This window comes from Apium graveolens, unplaced genomic scaffold (assembly GCF_009905375.1).
Source record: "Apium graveolens cultivar Ventura unplaced genomic scaffold, ASM990537v1 ctg4279, whole genome shotgun sequence".
Classification (NCBI taxonomy): domain Eukaryota; kingdom Viridiplantae; phylum Streptophyta; class Magnoliopsida; order Apiales; family Apiaceae; genus Apium; species Apium graveolens.
In genome coordinates this window covers 100419-114952 of record NW_027418471.1, presented here as the reverse complement: position 1 = coordinate 114952, position 14534 = coordinate 100419, and the positions used below count along the sequence as shown (strand labels likewise).

Here is a 14534-nt window from a genome sequence, read left to right as displayed (position 1 = left end):
ATCTATATATATATATATATATATATATATATATTATTTATATGTAGAGGGTGTAACCACGTCTGTATATTTAAGTTAAAATTATACCTTCTCAATTTCGGCAGGATTTCGTGCTGATAACGTGTTGTAAAATACTAATTATATTATAATACTAATTGTATTAAATAAAAGGGGTGGAGAGGGGATAAAGAAGAGAATGCAAGCAAATAATATTGCTATGTCCGGTGTGTTTTTCATTCACAAGTGCAAGGCTTTTATAGAAATGCAAGGAATAAGATATTAATTGCATGTATACAATTTCAAATACTATTTCATAAACCTCTATTACAAATTCACAATATTGATCATCTGTGACAATCATATTATAACATGATTACAATTTTTATACCAAAAAGTTTTTTTAATAAGAATAGAATTTAAGAAAAAATTAGGATACCCCTTTCATGAATATAACAAAATTACCAGTAACTTTATTATTACAAATATATATAAATAACCCGCTCGATATTAAATATTGTGATTATTATCATTACAAATTATGTTTTATAAAAAAATAAAGTATTTTGACGGTGTTATTTATTATTATTCTTTATATAATGTATTTTTTTGGTAGCAACAGTAACCACAATATTTTTTTTTTTTCAAAATACATTATGTAGACCTAATTCAAAACAAAATAAAAATGTACAGAAAAAGCAATTACAATGGGCTTCTAATGAATACGGGTCGGGTCGTAAGATTTAATCCGGATCCAAATTCTAAGCAATCACTTGTTCCATTTTGTTATCTGAGTTGTGTTCTCTGACTTTGTAAAATGCAAATAACGCTTTCTCTCCAAACATCAAGCTCTTCTTCATGTCTCCACTCTCGCTCTACACCTTCCCACTCTTCTTTAAGGTCTCTCTTCTCTCTCTCTCTCTCTCTCTCTCTCTGTCAAAATATACATAAATTTATGTGTGCGGTATCTTCTATGCTATTGTACAGATTTTTGGTTTAATTGTGTATAATTTTGTTCTTTTGGCAGCTGTGCAACCAAGGTTTTTGTGGGTTTGAGGCTACAATCTCCAAGTTTGAATCTTTTACTCTTTTTCTACCTTTTTTGTATTTCATTTGATGGGTATCTTTTCATTGGTATTAATTGTGTTTTAATTGAGTTTTCTTGATTTTGGCAGCTTCTTATGGAATTTCAAGGCCTAATTTGAATGTTGAGTTTCATAACAAGGTGCATAAGAGTATTGAATCCAGGTGTGCTTTCGAATTCCTTTGTTTAATGTTGTTTTGGTTATTCGTACTGAATTTGAACTCTCTAATAATTTGTTAGTTGGGGCATATTTTGTTAAATAAAAATAAATTACTGAAATTTAGAACTTGGGTATGATATCTGATAGCATCGTGACCAGAGTAAGTTGAGTATTCTTTGGGGAGAGAAGGGCTTATAATTTTTTTTATTGTAGGGCTTGTAATGGTAAACCAAACCGGTCACGTGCTAGAATGATGCCCATAGGGACACCAAGAGTGCCGTACAGAACACCCGGTGAGGGTAGTTGGCAATGGGTTGATTTATGGAATGCACTGGTAAGTGAATACAACTTTTTGACCTTTAATTTTTATACACTAAGATAGTTGTGGTGCATTGGCGCTCGATGGACAAGCAATGGTGTATTCATTTTGCATGAACTAATAATATAGCCGGACTATATTCTCTTCCATATTCTATATATAGTTGTGTTTGAATAAGTTTTGGTTAAGATAAACTGCCACCCAACAATTCATTTACCTATGCAAGCCACTAATAATTCACTTAACTCTTGTTGCAGTACCGAGAACGTGTTATATTCATCGGGCAAAATATAGATGAAGAATTTAGCAACCAAATACTGGCAACGATGTTATACCTTGATAGTATCGAATCTTCCAAGATGATGTATATGTACATCAATGGTCCTGGTGGAGATGTAAGTTACTCTATAATCTAGTTATCACATGTGAAAATATTTGCACATTGGTTTATAAAACTTAGTTAAAAATTTAATTAGTCTTGGCCTATACCTCTTTACTGGATTGTTGTCTACTTGTTCAGCTCACTCCAAGTATGGCTATCTATGACACAATGCAAAGCTTAAAAAGTCCTGTTGGTACTCACTGTGTGGGCTACGCTTATAATCTTGCTGGTTTTCTTCTTGCTGCTGGAGAAAAGGTAGTACTCTTATAGCACAATAGTAGTTCGAATTTGGAGACAATATATGTAGGAAAATATTATTCTGTGATACTTTATAGACAATTTACATAGGCATTTTGTGATAATAAGGGGACCAGATCAAAAATGGTGCATATGCTGTATATGGTAAACCAAGTAACCTTTCCATTTTTCGAACTCTTAAACAGCTCTCTGTCTTAAAACAATGTTCATGATTCTCAATTTTTGTAATGTTGCATTCATAGCCTATAGTCAGTCATGTGGTATTAGTATTACTCGGGCGCTCTCAGCACACAAAATTGATATTCCATGTTGCCTGTGTACAGACTGCAAATCCATATTGAGTTGATGAATTATTATCTGTTCCTGTGAGGTGTTTAATGGCCTTGATTAAAAGTGTTATCCCTTTGAAGTGTGAAAAGTGAATACCCGGATTTAAGCAGTTTCCAATGGCAAATAGAACTACTAAAGTTTTTTAAATGCTATACTTTTGACGAGGTAAATTCGAGACTCTAAAAGAATTAGATAGTATCTGCCTACGTATTTTCGGAATTGGTTTGCAAAATGATAAGTGTGAAGTAGTAGGTGATTGTAGCACTGGTTCTTTGGTCTTAGTAATTCAAAAGCAAACCTTTACTTTGTGAAATTTTATTTTATATTTGTAAGTATCCCTTAGTCAAGACCTTCCAATATTCAACAAACGAAAATCGTATACATAACGCTCCCTATGAGATAGACTAGTCATAACTTGTTGAAGTTAAAATGTAAAATTTAATTATCTTGTTCTTGTGCATGAGATCTATCCTAAACTCTTCTCTTCTTTTCTTGCATTATGAAGGGCAATCGCAATGCAATGCCTCTTTCCAGAGTTGCCTTACAATCCCCTGCAGGGGCAGCTCGTGGTCAGGTCTGACTATGTCTTGCCTTAATATTAGTTAATTGATATATATATATATATATATATATATATATTATATATATATATTTCCACCAGTATCATATTAAGTCTCCTGTATGCAGTCATGTATATTTACAATTAGTAATTCGACAGGCTGATGACATTCGCAATGAGGCAAACGAGCTTCTCAGAATTAGAGATTATCTTTTTAAAGAGTTGTCACAGAAGACGGGCCAGCCTGAAGAGAAGGTATATTCAATTTCTTGCTGGAATTATTTTTGTTTTAGTTGTTTGCAAAGTTTTTCTGGCCAGCTGGCCTCCTTTTATTCTTAAACTTAAACAGAAGATGATATTAGAATGTTATAGCTAGGGTTTTGTTTTCTGTAAGCCTGACCGGATATTTGATGCTGTTTAAGCGAGTGGTTCCTTACTAGCTTATAGGTAAAATGCATTGTTTATAATTATTATTGTGGATGATCCATTCTCCATTGTGGTTTGGGGCTACATCTTAGTAGTTTAAGCCAGCTCTAAATTCCGTTGAAAGCCATCGAGGCCGTGACAACCTTAAATTGAAACATGAATGTTGTAGTTAATGCACTTTGTACTATGTTGTTAGTCTGATCTAAATTTTCTTCTGTACAACTCAGGGTTGCCTAATTGGTTGTAGACAAGAAGAGTAGTGTCACTTTTGTAATTTAGAGAAAGTAATCAAATAATATTTTACCAAGATAATATGTATCAGTACATTCTTCAGGTGGTCTTGTTGTCTTTATATTATGTTTATCACATTTTTTTAAATTTTTACTACATTACCAGATTTATAATGACTTAAGCCGGATGAAACGCTTTAATGCTCAAGAAGCTTTGGAGTATGGGCTAATTGATCGTATAGTTAGGCCTCCCAGAATAAAGGCTGATGCAGTATCAAGAAATGCCGGAACTGGTCTTGGTTAGTGTACATTTATTTTTGTGTACCATATTGACCGGTATTTGTTATGTAGTTCAAATTGTTTCCCAGGGTTAACTGTTTAACTTGTATGATTCTCAAATAATAGAAGAGCACTGCATATAAGTGTTTAATATTTGACATCTTTTGTGTGACTTAACCATCATTTTGTCTTCATGGGATCTAATTAACAGTTAAAAGTGGTTGAATTCTGTTGTAAACATTTGTTGTGATTTTAGTAACTGCTCACAGCAATCAGCGTTGTCCTTTAGTCTTATTTGTGGTGTTCCAGGCTCCGGACTCTCCTACTTCATTTGGGGAATAGAAAGGTGAGGGTGTTTCATATTCAGAGTTTATGCATGTAAGTCAACCAAATATATACATATATGCAAAAAAAAAAAAAAAACACCACGGAGTTATTTTTTTCTAGTGAGTGATAGATAATATTCAGGTTGGCTGATTGATGCTGCAGATAGTGTATACAGGTCATAGATATGATAGCTTTTACCTTCTTCACTCACATGTGTTTCTGTTAATATTTTCCTCTCAATGCATTTTCATTTTCTTATTTACCAATCCTTGCATTTCAATATTTTTCTCGCAAAATCTTGCAGCTATGCCAGTTTTTGCGGTATCTTATTTTAAATGTTACCGTAGCTAAATTCATATGAATGTAACCATTCTATAAGATTCAGTACTTGACAGTTATATCTTATTAAATTTTTAGAAAGATGAGAATCCCATCACTTACCATTGTAGTAGTTTTGTTCATTAAATAAAGGCTAAGACTAAATCCCTGACCAAAGGGCTTTATTGTAAAGGTGGATGTAAAAAATGAAGAGGAAGGGAAGAAGAGATAGACATCCTCTGATCCTCAACCAAGAAATCTAAGCTACAGCAGGAACTCTAAGATGTTCTGATAACTAGATACCAGTAGGAAACATAAAATTGGAAATAGAATGTGGATATTTAGTATATACCAAACTTGAGCAGGGGGTCTTCACGGAAACAACCTATCTACTTCGAGTGGGGGTAACTGGTAAGGTCTGTAGACCTTCTGAATGGGATATGATGTGTAATTGTGTATGTTTTGTTGGGTTTGATTAATTTACCAAACTTCAGAGCTAAGTCACAGGGTTGTTAGGCCAAGCGTTGTCATGTGATTGTCATTTGGCATTTGGGCCATACGCATGGTCGCTTTGGAAGTTTTAACAGATATTTGCACCGGACTATTGTTTCAGAAATCTATGCATCAACTATCAAGTAGTTCACATAGTCAATGTAGTTTTGTCGTTCATTTGTTCTTCCTTCCATCCTCGTATGACCTTAGAGATGAATGCTTCAGCTTTGTTCTCCAAGTCATGGTCAGTCTCTTCTTTATCCTCAATCCAGTCTATTTCACTGTCACTACCATTATCATCATCATCATCATCCTCCTCCTCATAACCACTTGAGCCACAGTGAGAGTCAGAATCATTTGAACCATATATATCGCTGTCCTCACTATTATACCCTGTATCCTCCATTTGCTTCTCCGACGCTCCGTCAAAAAATTGAAAAGAAGATAGTGGCTCGTCTACTCCGTCAGCAGATGATCGAAAACTCCTGGTTAGAATAACAAATATGATGCTGTTGAAGACAAAATATTGAAAGGTACTCGTAGATGAAATCTTAAAAAGATTGTCATACAACATAGATAAATTTAGTAGTAGCAGAGAAATGAATGTGCATAGAACAATAAATAGAAGCATCAGAACTATGGTTGCTTTCATCTTGTGTCACATGATAAACAAGCAGGCAGGTTTGTATTTCTTTATAAGACTTACTGACATTCTTTTATACTTTGTAGGAGTAAGAGTAATTCAGTAGACATATAGTTGTGCTTTCTAAGAAAGTTATATTTTAGGCTTAATATAATAAGCTTCCAAGCAAAAATCATGAAGCTTTCCTGCAGATGCATGCTTACAACTTTGCTATGCAACTTCAGTAGGCCAGGCTTTATTGCCACATGTCAGTAAATAAATTATGGGTCTGTATAGCCTGTATAATTAGATCTTACTGTACAGTGTACACATCAAATGTGCAAGGAATTCAGGGTAGAACTTCCCAGGAAAAGATGTTTGCGTATATTATTATGGAATCTCATTGACTTTAACCTTAATTTTATGTAGTGAAACAGTTTCTAGATTGCTTTGGGACCAAGTTGCCCAAGGCCCAGGCTAGTGGAAAAGAGAAATGATTTGAGGAAATTGTAAATAATTTTTTTTACTGAAACACATTTGGAATTATATTTTTAAAATTATATTTTTTTTGTTCAAAAAATATATTTTTACACAACACAGCTGCACAAGTTAGAATCTCGTGGATATACTATATGAATAAAAGATAACATTTATGAGTTAAATAAAATCTTCGTCCATCACCTGATACCAACTGGAATGTCAATATGCTCATGAAAATTGAAAAACACGATTAGATAGATAGAACAAGCAGCTTTGGGTGTATGATGAATCACTATTGCTGAACGATTAACAGACTCCAAACGAATAACACATCTAAAACACGATAACATCTGGGCAGAGTTTTGAAAAAATCTGGTATGTTCTCATGCTTTTTTGCCTAAGAACACCATCAACTCAAAATCACTTTTTCCATACTACTCTCGAACTCTATTTTCTTTATAATTCTACCATCTTGTTTTAGAGCTTGCATCATCTTGTCCTCTTTCAACTCCCTTTATCTGTACTTTTCAGTTCCATCTCTAACATCCTACATAATTCCCACTCAGATCCACTAGAACCCAACTATAGTCATCAGTCAGCAGTCTAAGGAGTCATTTCTTCTTGGTTGATTAAGTTTGAGTTGTCTTAACGACTAGGTCAAGTGGCTGACCACACAGTCGTTAAGGCAACTTGACCTACATTTCACTTTATTCTCAACCCACTCGTTCCATTGCAACCGAGCAAATACAGAATATATGTTTACATGTAATCCGGACCTGTATAGATGATACGTGACATTCATTCTTCCAGCATGTATGAAACTACCCAAAGATGATAATGTCATGTTGCCTTTTAGGGGCGTTAAAGAGTTGAAGGGAATCACATACCTATTATTACATCTACAGAATTTCAGCAACCCATAATACTTTTATTGATGCATGAACCTACAAACACTACAGCGGGTGGCAAAAAATGCTGCTGGCTTGTCAATATGTCAAAAAGTTTTTTCTTCTTTTGCTTGGACTCCACCCAGATTGCTACCTGTTTTACAAAAGAATTTTGATTGCCAGGATTTCCAACGGTCACAACAGTCAAATCATTTGTCAATATGCTTGCCATTTTCTCAACTTCTTTTGAAACCGTGGCCGAATACATCAAAACTTGGGGCTGTGACAGAGCTCTATATATTTGCATCACTTGTTCACGAAAGCCCTTCTGAAGTACGCAATCCACTTCATCAAGTACTAAAATTGAAACGCCATCCAAATCCATATCATGCTTATTTAAATTGTGACGCCCCCGGTCCCGAAAGTCCCAACTTGGGCATGTGCCCACGGTCCGTCAAATCCAAACCTTTTTCTCAAAATTTATACTCACAAAAATTGAATTAATATAAATAATAATACAATTTCTTTCATTTCTTCAAATCCGCCATCTCAATATATTACAAACCCTGATACAAACCTCAACCAATATTGTGCTATCAACTCTACGTCGTTCAACATATCTTTACCCAAGATACATATTCTAGAAATCTCATGTAAGATTTAGTAAAATATAGGGTGAGCTACACAGCTCAGTAAGCATATACTGTATAATTTAACCGAGGCTTATTTAATAAAACAAAGTTCTTCGGTTCACCAGAAATACCAAAATTTTGAGAAAAACAAATAATTCATCCAGTCAAGAGTCATGTATGCATCATCACTAGATATCACAATCATCAAGAGTTCATCAAAATAGTTCTCAGAAGATTAAAACGGAGTATTCAAGCACGATAGGTTCATCAATTCATCAAGTTCATCAAGTTGGGATCCCAACCAGCTAAACAATTGGTTTAGCTTAATTCCGACAAAGAAGCATCATCATCGGTTATCGGTTCATCAAGTATCAGTGCAAGAATACTCGTTTTTCATCAGTGAATCATCAATTAAATCAAATCAAGCATCATTTAAAGATCAAAATATCAACAGTGAAATAGTACAATATATACTTACAAATACCACCGACAACCAATTGTTATTACTCGCGTATCCTCTGCGTTTACCACCTAAACAATTACGATACACACAAATATTTAACACATCTCTTCAAATTAATTAATTAAACTCTAAATTCTAATCAACAATATTTTTGAGTTCTTAGTTCAAAATCAATAATCAAACCATCCATTAAAAATGCCATTCCGCACACTGCACTTATGCATTTTTAATAAATCGGAAAATAATTTTCTTAACAAGATATTCTCTGGATCTCATCCTTAATATCATTCAAATCACTCATAAAAATTTGATCACAGAATTAATCTTTTAACCTAGCAAACCAATTGCTCAAATTTACAACAGAACACAAAAAATTCTACGATGCGCAGCCATCACTGAAATATTTTTATTAAATCGAACTATTTTAATACCAAATTTCTATAACACCTTCCTCGATATCATATCAATCTACCATAAAATTATTCAATCGGAACTAAGTCATTACGTAACCAAACGATTCATTTTAATATGAACAGAACCTCTAAAACTTCTCTTCTGCACTCCTCTATTAAAACAACAATTACTCTCAAATCTCAACTCATATGTTCAAATAACGTCATATTTTGTATGCATATAATAGAGACCATATAGAACAACTTTCATTCAGAACCTATCATCAAAATCAGTCATTAAAATCTTCGATTTACCTGTTCAAAAGCTGCGCAGAATCTGTGTGGTTTTTAAAGCTATGGCAAGAGTTTCTTCTTTCATCTTTCTTCTTCTTTTCTTTCTTCTTGTGTTCATAGCTTAATAAGAGAGAGGAAGTGATGTGATAAGGTTGTTCTTGACTAGCTTATTTGAGAAGTTTTGGGGGGGGTTTCCTCCTTATCTTTTTTTTATCCTTCATATTTATTTCTTCTTTTTTTTTTCTTTTTCTCTTTTCTTTTCTCGTGATTATCCATTAATGAACAAAAAAAGATCTAGAGATCCTTATAGATAATTCTTATGATTTCTAGAAATTGGGCTTTATTATAAAGGCTTGAATTTGGGCTTGCTCAATTTGAAAATCAACCAAAAATTTTCATAAATCTCATGGGCTTTCTTGATAATACTTTTGGCCCACTACTCTATTTAAATTCTTAAATATATTTTTGCACCTAAAAACCCCAAAATTATATGATCAAAATTTTTTCTTCTAATGATTCACAATATATACTCCAATTCAGAAATCTTTCACTTCACTTAAAATGTTATGTTTTCTTCTAATGATTTACAATATGTACTCCAATTCATAAATCTTTCATTTCACTTACAATGTTACGCTATTTATCCGATTTACGTGTCGCCTCTAAAATTTCCATAACTGGTAAAATAAAATTTATTAAATTTGTATACCATCTCTAATCATCCACCAAACGTTTTTACTCAAATATAAATTTTCTCTAAGGTCTCCGAGACCTCTAAATTTTATTCTTGCATTTCCCAATCCATTCATAGAATCCTCCTCCTTAAAGTATGTTAAGATTTCACTAAAATAAGTCTTCCTCCAACACAATCCCCTTGATTAATTTCCCAATTAATCTTTACTTGAAATAATATATTCTATTAAAACAGTATGTAAGTTGGGGTATTACATAAATGAACGCCGTGGACCATATTTTTTGTGAATAAGAGCATATTCTGCTAAAAAATATTATTTAAAGATATCGTCTGCAACTGCAAGTATAGATTATTATTAATAAAAGCTTATAACTTTTTTATTTAGCAAAAAAAAAAAAAAAAAAGCTTATAACTTTTGAACACTCCAATGTCATTGTAGACTGACCAAGTTGGCATCCATATTATTTATATTACATTGGGCCTATAAAGAATACAAGAGCAATAGGCCTCTATTGAGGAGTCCAACTGAAAGAAGAAACGCGCAGTTCACAAACCAGGAAACATGATATTCTAAAAAATCCTCAGGCCAGAAGGCATTAGGGCTCAAGGGGGAGACAAACCTACAATTCGCATTATCAAAGAACCCAAATTCATCACGAAGACTTAAGAGAGGGGAGTACAATTTATACATACCTGACTAACTTAGAGAAGCTACATAATATATCCTCTTAAGCCTATGTGCCAAATTGGTCGGTACTAACGAGGAGAATGCCACAATATAACATTTTGGAGAAGGATGCCCAAGTAACGGGAACTAGTCAGCCTTAAGATCCTGACTGGAGATATTCTGTGAGCCTTGACTCTTTTGTTCATGGTTCTTTGTCCCCTCTTTCAACTGAATAGGATCGAGAAAAAATGGTTAGAAAATAATGTAGACATCAAAGATGATCAATCAGGTAGAGTAATTCCAGGTCATCAAATACTAGAGGTTTATTCTTCAAGTGTAGAAGATGTTGTGAACCATGAAGGCTGTTGTGTTCAAGAGTAAAACGGTAAAATAAGGTTGCACAAGAAAAGAAAAACATCCCAAAACGTTGTAAACCAAAATAAGCACTATAAGTAAATTGGATATTGTATGTCATGGATATACAGAATATAGGAAAGCAATGGCCAAACATACTATGCAAAACTAAATTGCCCTTAACATCATAATTAAAAATTACCGAGCACATTTTATTATAGATTCAACATAAGTAGACCTGTTGTTTAAAGATTTTGGGTAGAAGTTAATGCTAAAATTTTGGCCTTTCTCAATATATGAAACCCTACTACAAGTACAGATGTAATCCCGCTGTGTTGCCTCCACAATCCCCATGCACACAAGCAAAAATGAGATATGAAACTTTTTCTAAGTCGGTTGCTTCCATGTATCAAGTAGGTACGATAACAAAACAACAAATTTGTAGTGTTTACCTGCTGAAGAAGTCTCTTTTGACATCGGTAGCCCTGATGCATTCATAAATTCAGAATGATAATAGTTAGTCCATAGCTAGTTCATTTGAAAAAGTGCAATGAGAAAAATAGCAGCTTTTTTTAAATACCTTGTCTGTTCCATATATGTAATCACAGTATGTGAACACTGAAGCAAAGTTGCTGTGGCTTTGCTCACCAACATAATGATGATAATCATGGTGGTCTGCGCCACCATAAAAGGGAATGAATTTTGTTGGAGTCCAAGGAATATCATACCTGTATATTAACATCACGCCCAGAGTCCAAAGCTTAAGTTTAACTTTAAAGATAAGCAACACAATAAGGACGGTGAGTCTTAGGAAGCATATAACGAAAGACTACTGAGGTTAATAAGCAATGACAAGAAACTTTGTACAAAGTGTATAACCCATAAAGCTAGACTCTCTACATGAGAAACCGATATTTTAGAAACCAAATTCGACCAGATGATACAAACAGGAGTTGTGAATTACCATTGTCCAGGTATCATCCTAAATATGAGGCACTCACAAGACTTTAATGCAAAGCCTTGTGTATCAAGGTTTTCATTGATCACACTACCGCAAATAGCTTTTGATGATCACCGTGTCAGATTTCTCTTGGTTTTCATATATACAAATACAATATAATAAGTGATGGTACTTAATATCCCTGTGCCCACATCAAAACTAACTTGGTGAAAGACTTTTTACTTGTAATGTGATTATAGAACTAATTTTGATTTTGTTCAGCTCTAATTGTTACACACTCATCTAATAATCCAAATGTAAATTTGATTTGGTAGTCCCTTGCATCTGCATGCACATTTACAATAATGCCAGCACAATATTTGGAAGACAACATAGTGATCCATTATCAAGCTCAATCCATTATCTAGCTCAAAAGACATCAAAGCTAATACTTAGAATGAACTAAATGAAGTTTAAGAGGAAAGATCTAGAATTACTATATCAGTTTTCAAGGTAGCGAAAAGAATAGCCAGGTCATGTACTAATTTCTATGCCAGATAAAACTGGCCACCTTCATTTCCACAAAATAATTTAGTTTTGAATATAGCCATATAAACACGTGAGATAAAATCCCAAAATTTTATGCCTGGAAGCCAGAAATAAGTTGTGAACACAGCCATTGGCATTAAAGACTTTACATAGGTAGGCAAGCAGCTTTATGGGATTATGGTAATTTCAGATATTTAGAAAAACAGTAAGCAAGAGAAAGGTGCATTGATCCAGTACAATCTCCAGAATTTCGAACAATTTTGGAAGTTGAAATATTATCTAAATAAATAATAAATTTAAATCCACAGCATGCAGTCTCTTAATTCTTAAAGAATTCAAATGTCCTAAAAAGAGAATAGAACCACCTAGACATAAAGGTCTTAAGGCAATTTATTTAGTGATTCAACAGTAACCATTATACCATTTGAAGTTCCTTATAAATGACATTATTCACTAACAAAATAATGCAAAAGTAGATAATGACACCAACATGTTGATCAATTAAATGTAATCATGAAAAACAAGTAGGGTTAACAAAGTATACATACCCACTATGAGTCTCGATTGCTTCAATCTGTCTCAACGCAATCCATAACCAGAAAGTAATCATATGCCCTGGAACCATCGCTGGCCCAAGAGCTGACGGAATCCCAAGAATTAAAACCTCCACCCAATGCGCATACAGTGCCGCAAACCCAATAGGAGCAGTATATTCATGGTGAACCCTATGAATCTTCTCGTACCCCCATTTACAATGCAGGAATCTATGGATCCAATAATTTGTATAATCCTCGACAACAAAATAAACAACCAATTGTGCCACTATCTCATAAACTGAAGGTAAGGGCAAACTTGTCCTTATCCCAATCATCTACAAAAGCACAACAGAAATCAATCAATTCACTATCAGTCTATGATCATACAGCTAAATTCAAACATAATGATATCTCTTAACTTAAATTCATTAATTTATTATATTTTATAAATCCTTAACAAAAAAAAACACAGCCAACGGTGCCATCTCAACATCACAAACTATCTACGTGAAAGATATAACATCAAATCCTTTCTGCCTCTACAGTGTCATCCACAATCACATTTCAATGTAATCAACACTAAAATCAATTTTGTCCCCTACAAATCTCTCTCCCCCCCTCTCGCTCCCTCCCTCCCTCCATCCCTCTCTCTACTCTCACACTCTCTCCCTCCCTCCCTCCCTCCCTCTCTCCCTCTCACAAACACATGAAATTCAAATAAAAATAGTCATCATCTAAAATCACAAAAAAATAATCCAATCAATTATTCAACAACTCATATCAAGAATCGAAAAATTAAAATCAACTATTAACGACACTAACATCAATTGCATAATCAACAAATCACATTACAAATCAATCAACCAGATCATAATTACACCAAAAAACTACTCAAATTCACAAAAAATTACTTGAATCGAAGGATACGAAGCGAGCTGAAGCGGTCCAACAACGAGAACAAACATCCTCACAACATCTCTATAACACTTCAACATCTCGCCATACGACAACTTAATCTTCGGTTGAATCTTATAAACACTAACAGCATTTCCAAACAAATATTCCATAAATACATAATATAAAGGACAAAGCGAGAAAATAATAAACAAAAACAAAATATTGTAACAGTATAACAAGTAATCTGATTTGTCAGCAGTGTGATTAAGCCACAGTGTTTCGGCGGTGGTTAGGGTTCTGCCGATGGCGGCCCCCGCCTCCACGACGGTCTTGTAAGGCAGCATCGCCGGCGGAGTCACCGGAGAGAGATGTGTGATGAGAGTGATGTAGAGAGTAATAACAAACAATAGTGTGCGAGTGTGAGCAGGTTACAGCGTGTACATATGAGTGTATAATGATGATTTATATATTGGTTGGATATAATAATTATATAAAGGTTGAAGAAATTCGATTTTTTTTGAATTACATCGATGATGTCGTAAATCGGGATATCTTTGTTACTGTCACGATTAATGCATGTTATAATCATGATTTGTCATGATGATTTGTTACTGTTTTTTATGATGATGGTTAGTTTATAATTATATTTGATATAATATTTTTTATTAATAGATTAATATTTAAAATATAATTATATAAATAGAAAGAGAAATATAATCTATATATTATATTATCTACGTTTAAATAAAATTATACTATATATCCGGGTTAAAATAGAAAAAAAACTACATATAGAGAAATTATAAAAAATATCATATTTTCTAAGTCTTTTTTTTCTTATTTACCATCTTCTATAAATCTTAATAAAATACAATTCAACCAAAATCAACTAAATATATAAATAGTTGCATTAAATTTTTTAGTTGCATTTGATTGTAATCAAGGTTAAATCTAATTGCACTGAGT

At 33.5% G+C, this 14534-nt stretch overlaps 2 protein-coding genes across 2 annotated transcripts; one reads left to right on the top strand and one right to left on the bottom strand.

Annotated features, from left to right (window-relative positions):
- The first annotated feature begins 742 nt into the window (after positions 1-742).
- Positions 743-4207, top strand: LOC141701656 (ATP-dependent Clp protease proteolytic subunit-related protein 2, chloroplastic-like). Its single transcript, XM_074505293.1, has 9 exons — positions 743-897; positions 1025-1068; positions 1173-1245; positions 1455-1575; positions 1818-1955; positions 2081-2197; positions 3036-3104; positions 3249-3344; positions 3912-4207. Exons 1-9 carry the CDS (start codon positions 815-817, stop codon positions 4047-4049), a joined length of 879 nt encoding a protein of 292 aa, XP_074361394.1. The 5' UTR covers positions 743-814; the 3' UTR covers positions 4050-4207.
- Positions 4208-10038: 5831 nt separating this feature from the next.
- LOC141701655 (methylsterol monooxygenase 1-2-like) lies at positions 10039-14021 on the bottom strand. Its single transcript, XM_074505292.1, has 5 exons — positions 13583-14021; positions 12684-13006; positions 11227-11374; positions 11099-11131; positions 10039-10520 (listed from the first exon to the last, which is right to left on the bottom strand). The coding sequence occupies exons 1-5, from the start codon at positions 13910-13912 to the stop codon at positions 10440-10442; spliced, it is 915 nt and encodes a 304-aa protein (XP_074361393.1). The 5' UTR covers positions 13913-14021; the 3' UTR covers positions 10039-10439.
- Between the last annotated feature and the right edge of the window lie 513 nt (positions 14022-14534).

Coding starts and splice junctions, on each gene's coding strand:
- LOC141701655 (XM_074505292.1), bottom strand. CDS start 13,912: ATGCTGCCTTACAAGACCGTCGTGGAGGCGGGGGCCGCCATCGGCAGA. Junction 13,007..13,582: donor CTTCGTATCCTTCGATTCAA/GTAATTTTTTGT, acceptor GTGCTTTTGTAG/ATGATTGGGATAAGGACAAG. Junction 11,375..12,683: donor GCAATCGAGACTCATAGTGG/GTATGTATACTT, acceptor GTTAATATACAG/GTATGATATTCCTTGGACTC.
- LOC141701656 (XM_074505293.1), top strand. CDS start 815: ATGCAAATAACGCTTTCTCTCCAAACATCAAGCTCTTCTTCATGTCTC. Junction 1,069..1,172: donor TTTGAGGCTACAATCTCCAA/GTTTGAATCTTT, acceptor TGATTTTGGCAG/CTTCTTATGGAATTTCAAGG. Junction 3,345..3,911: donor CGGGCCAGCCTGAAGAGAAG/GTATATTCAATT, acceptor CTACATTACCAG/ATTTATAATGACTTAAGCCG.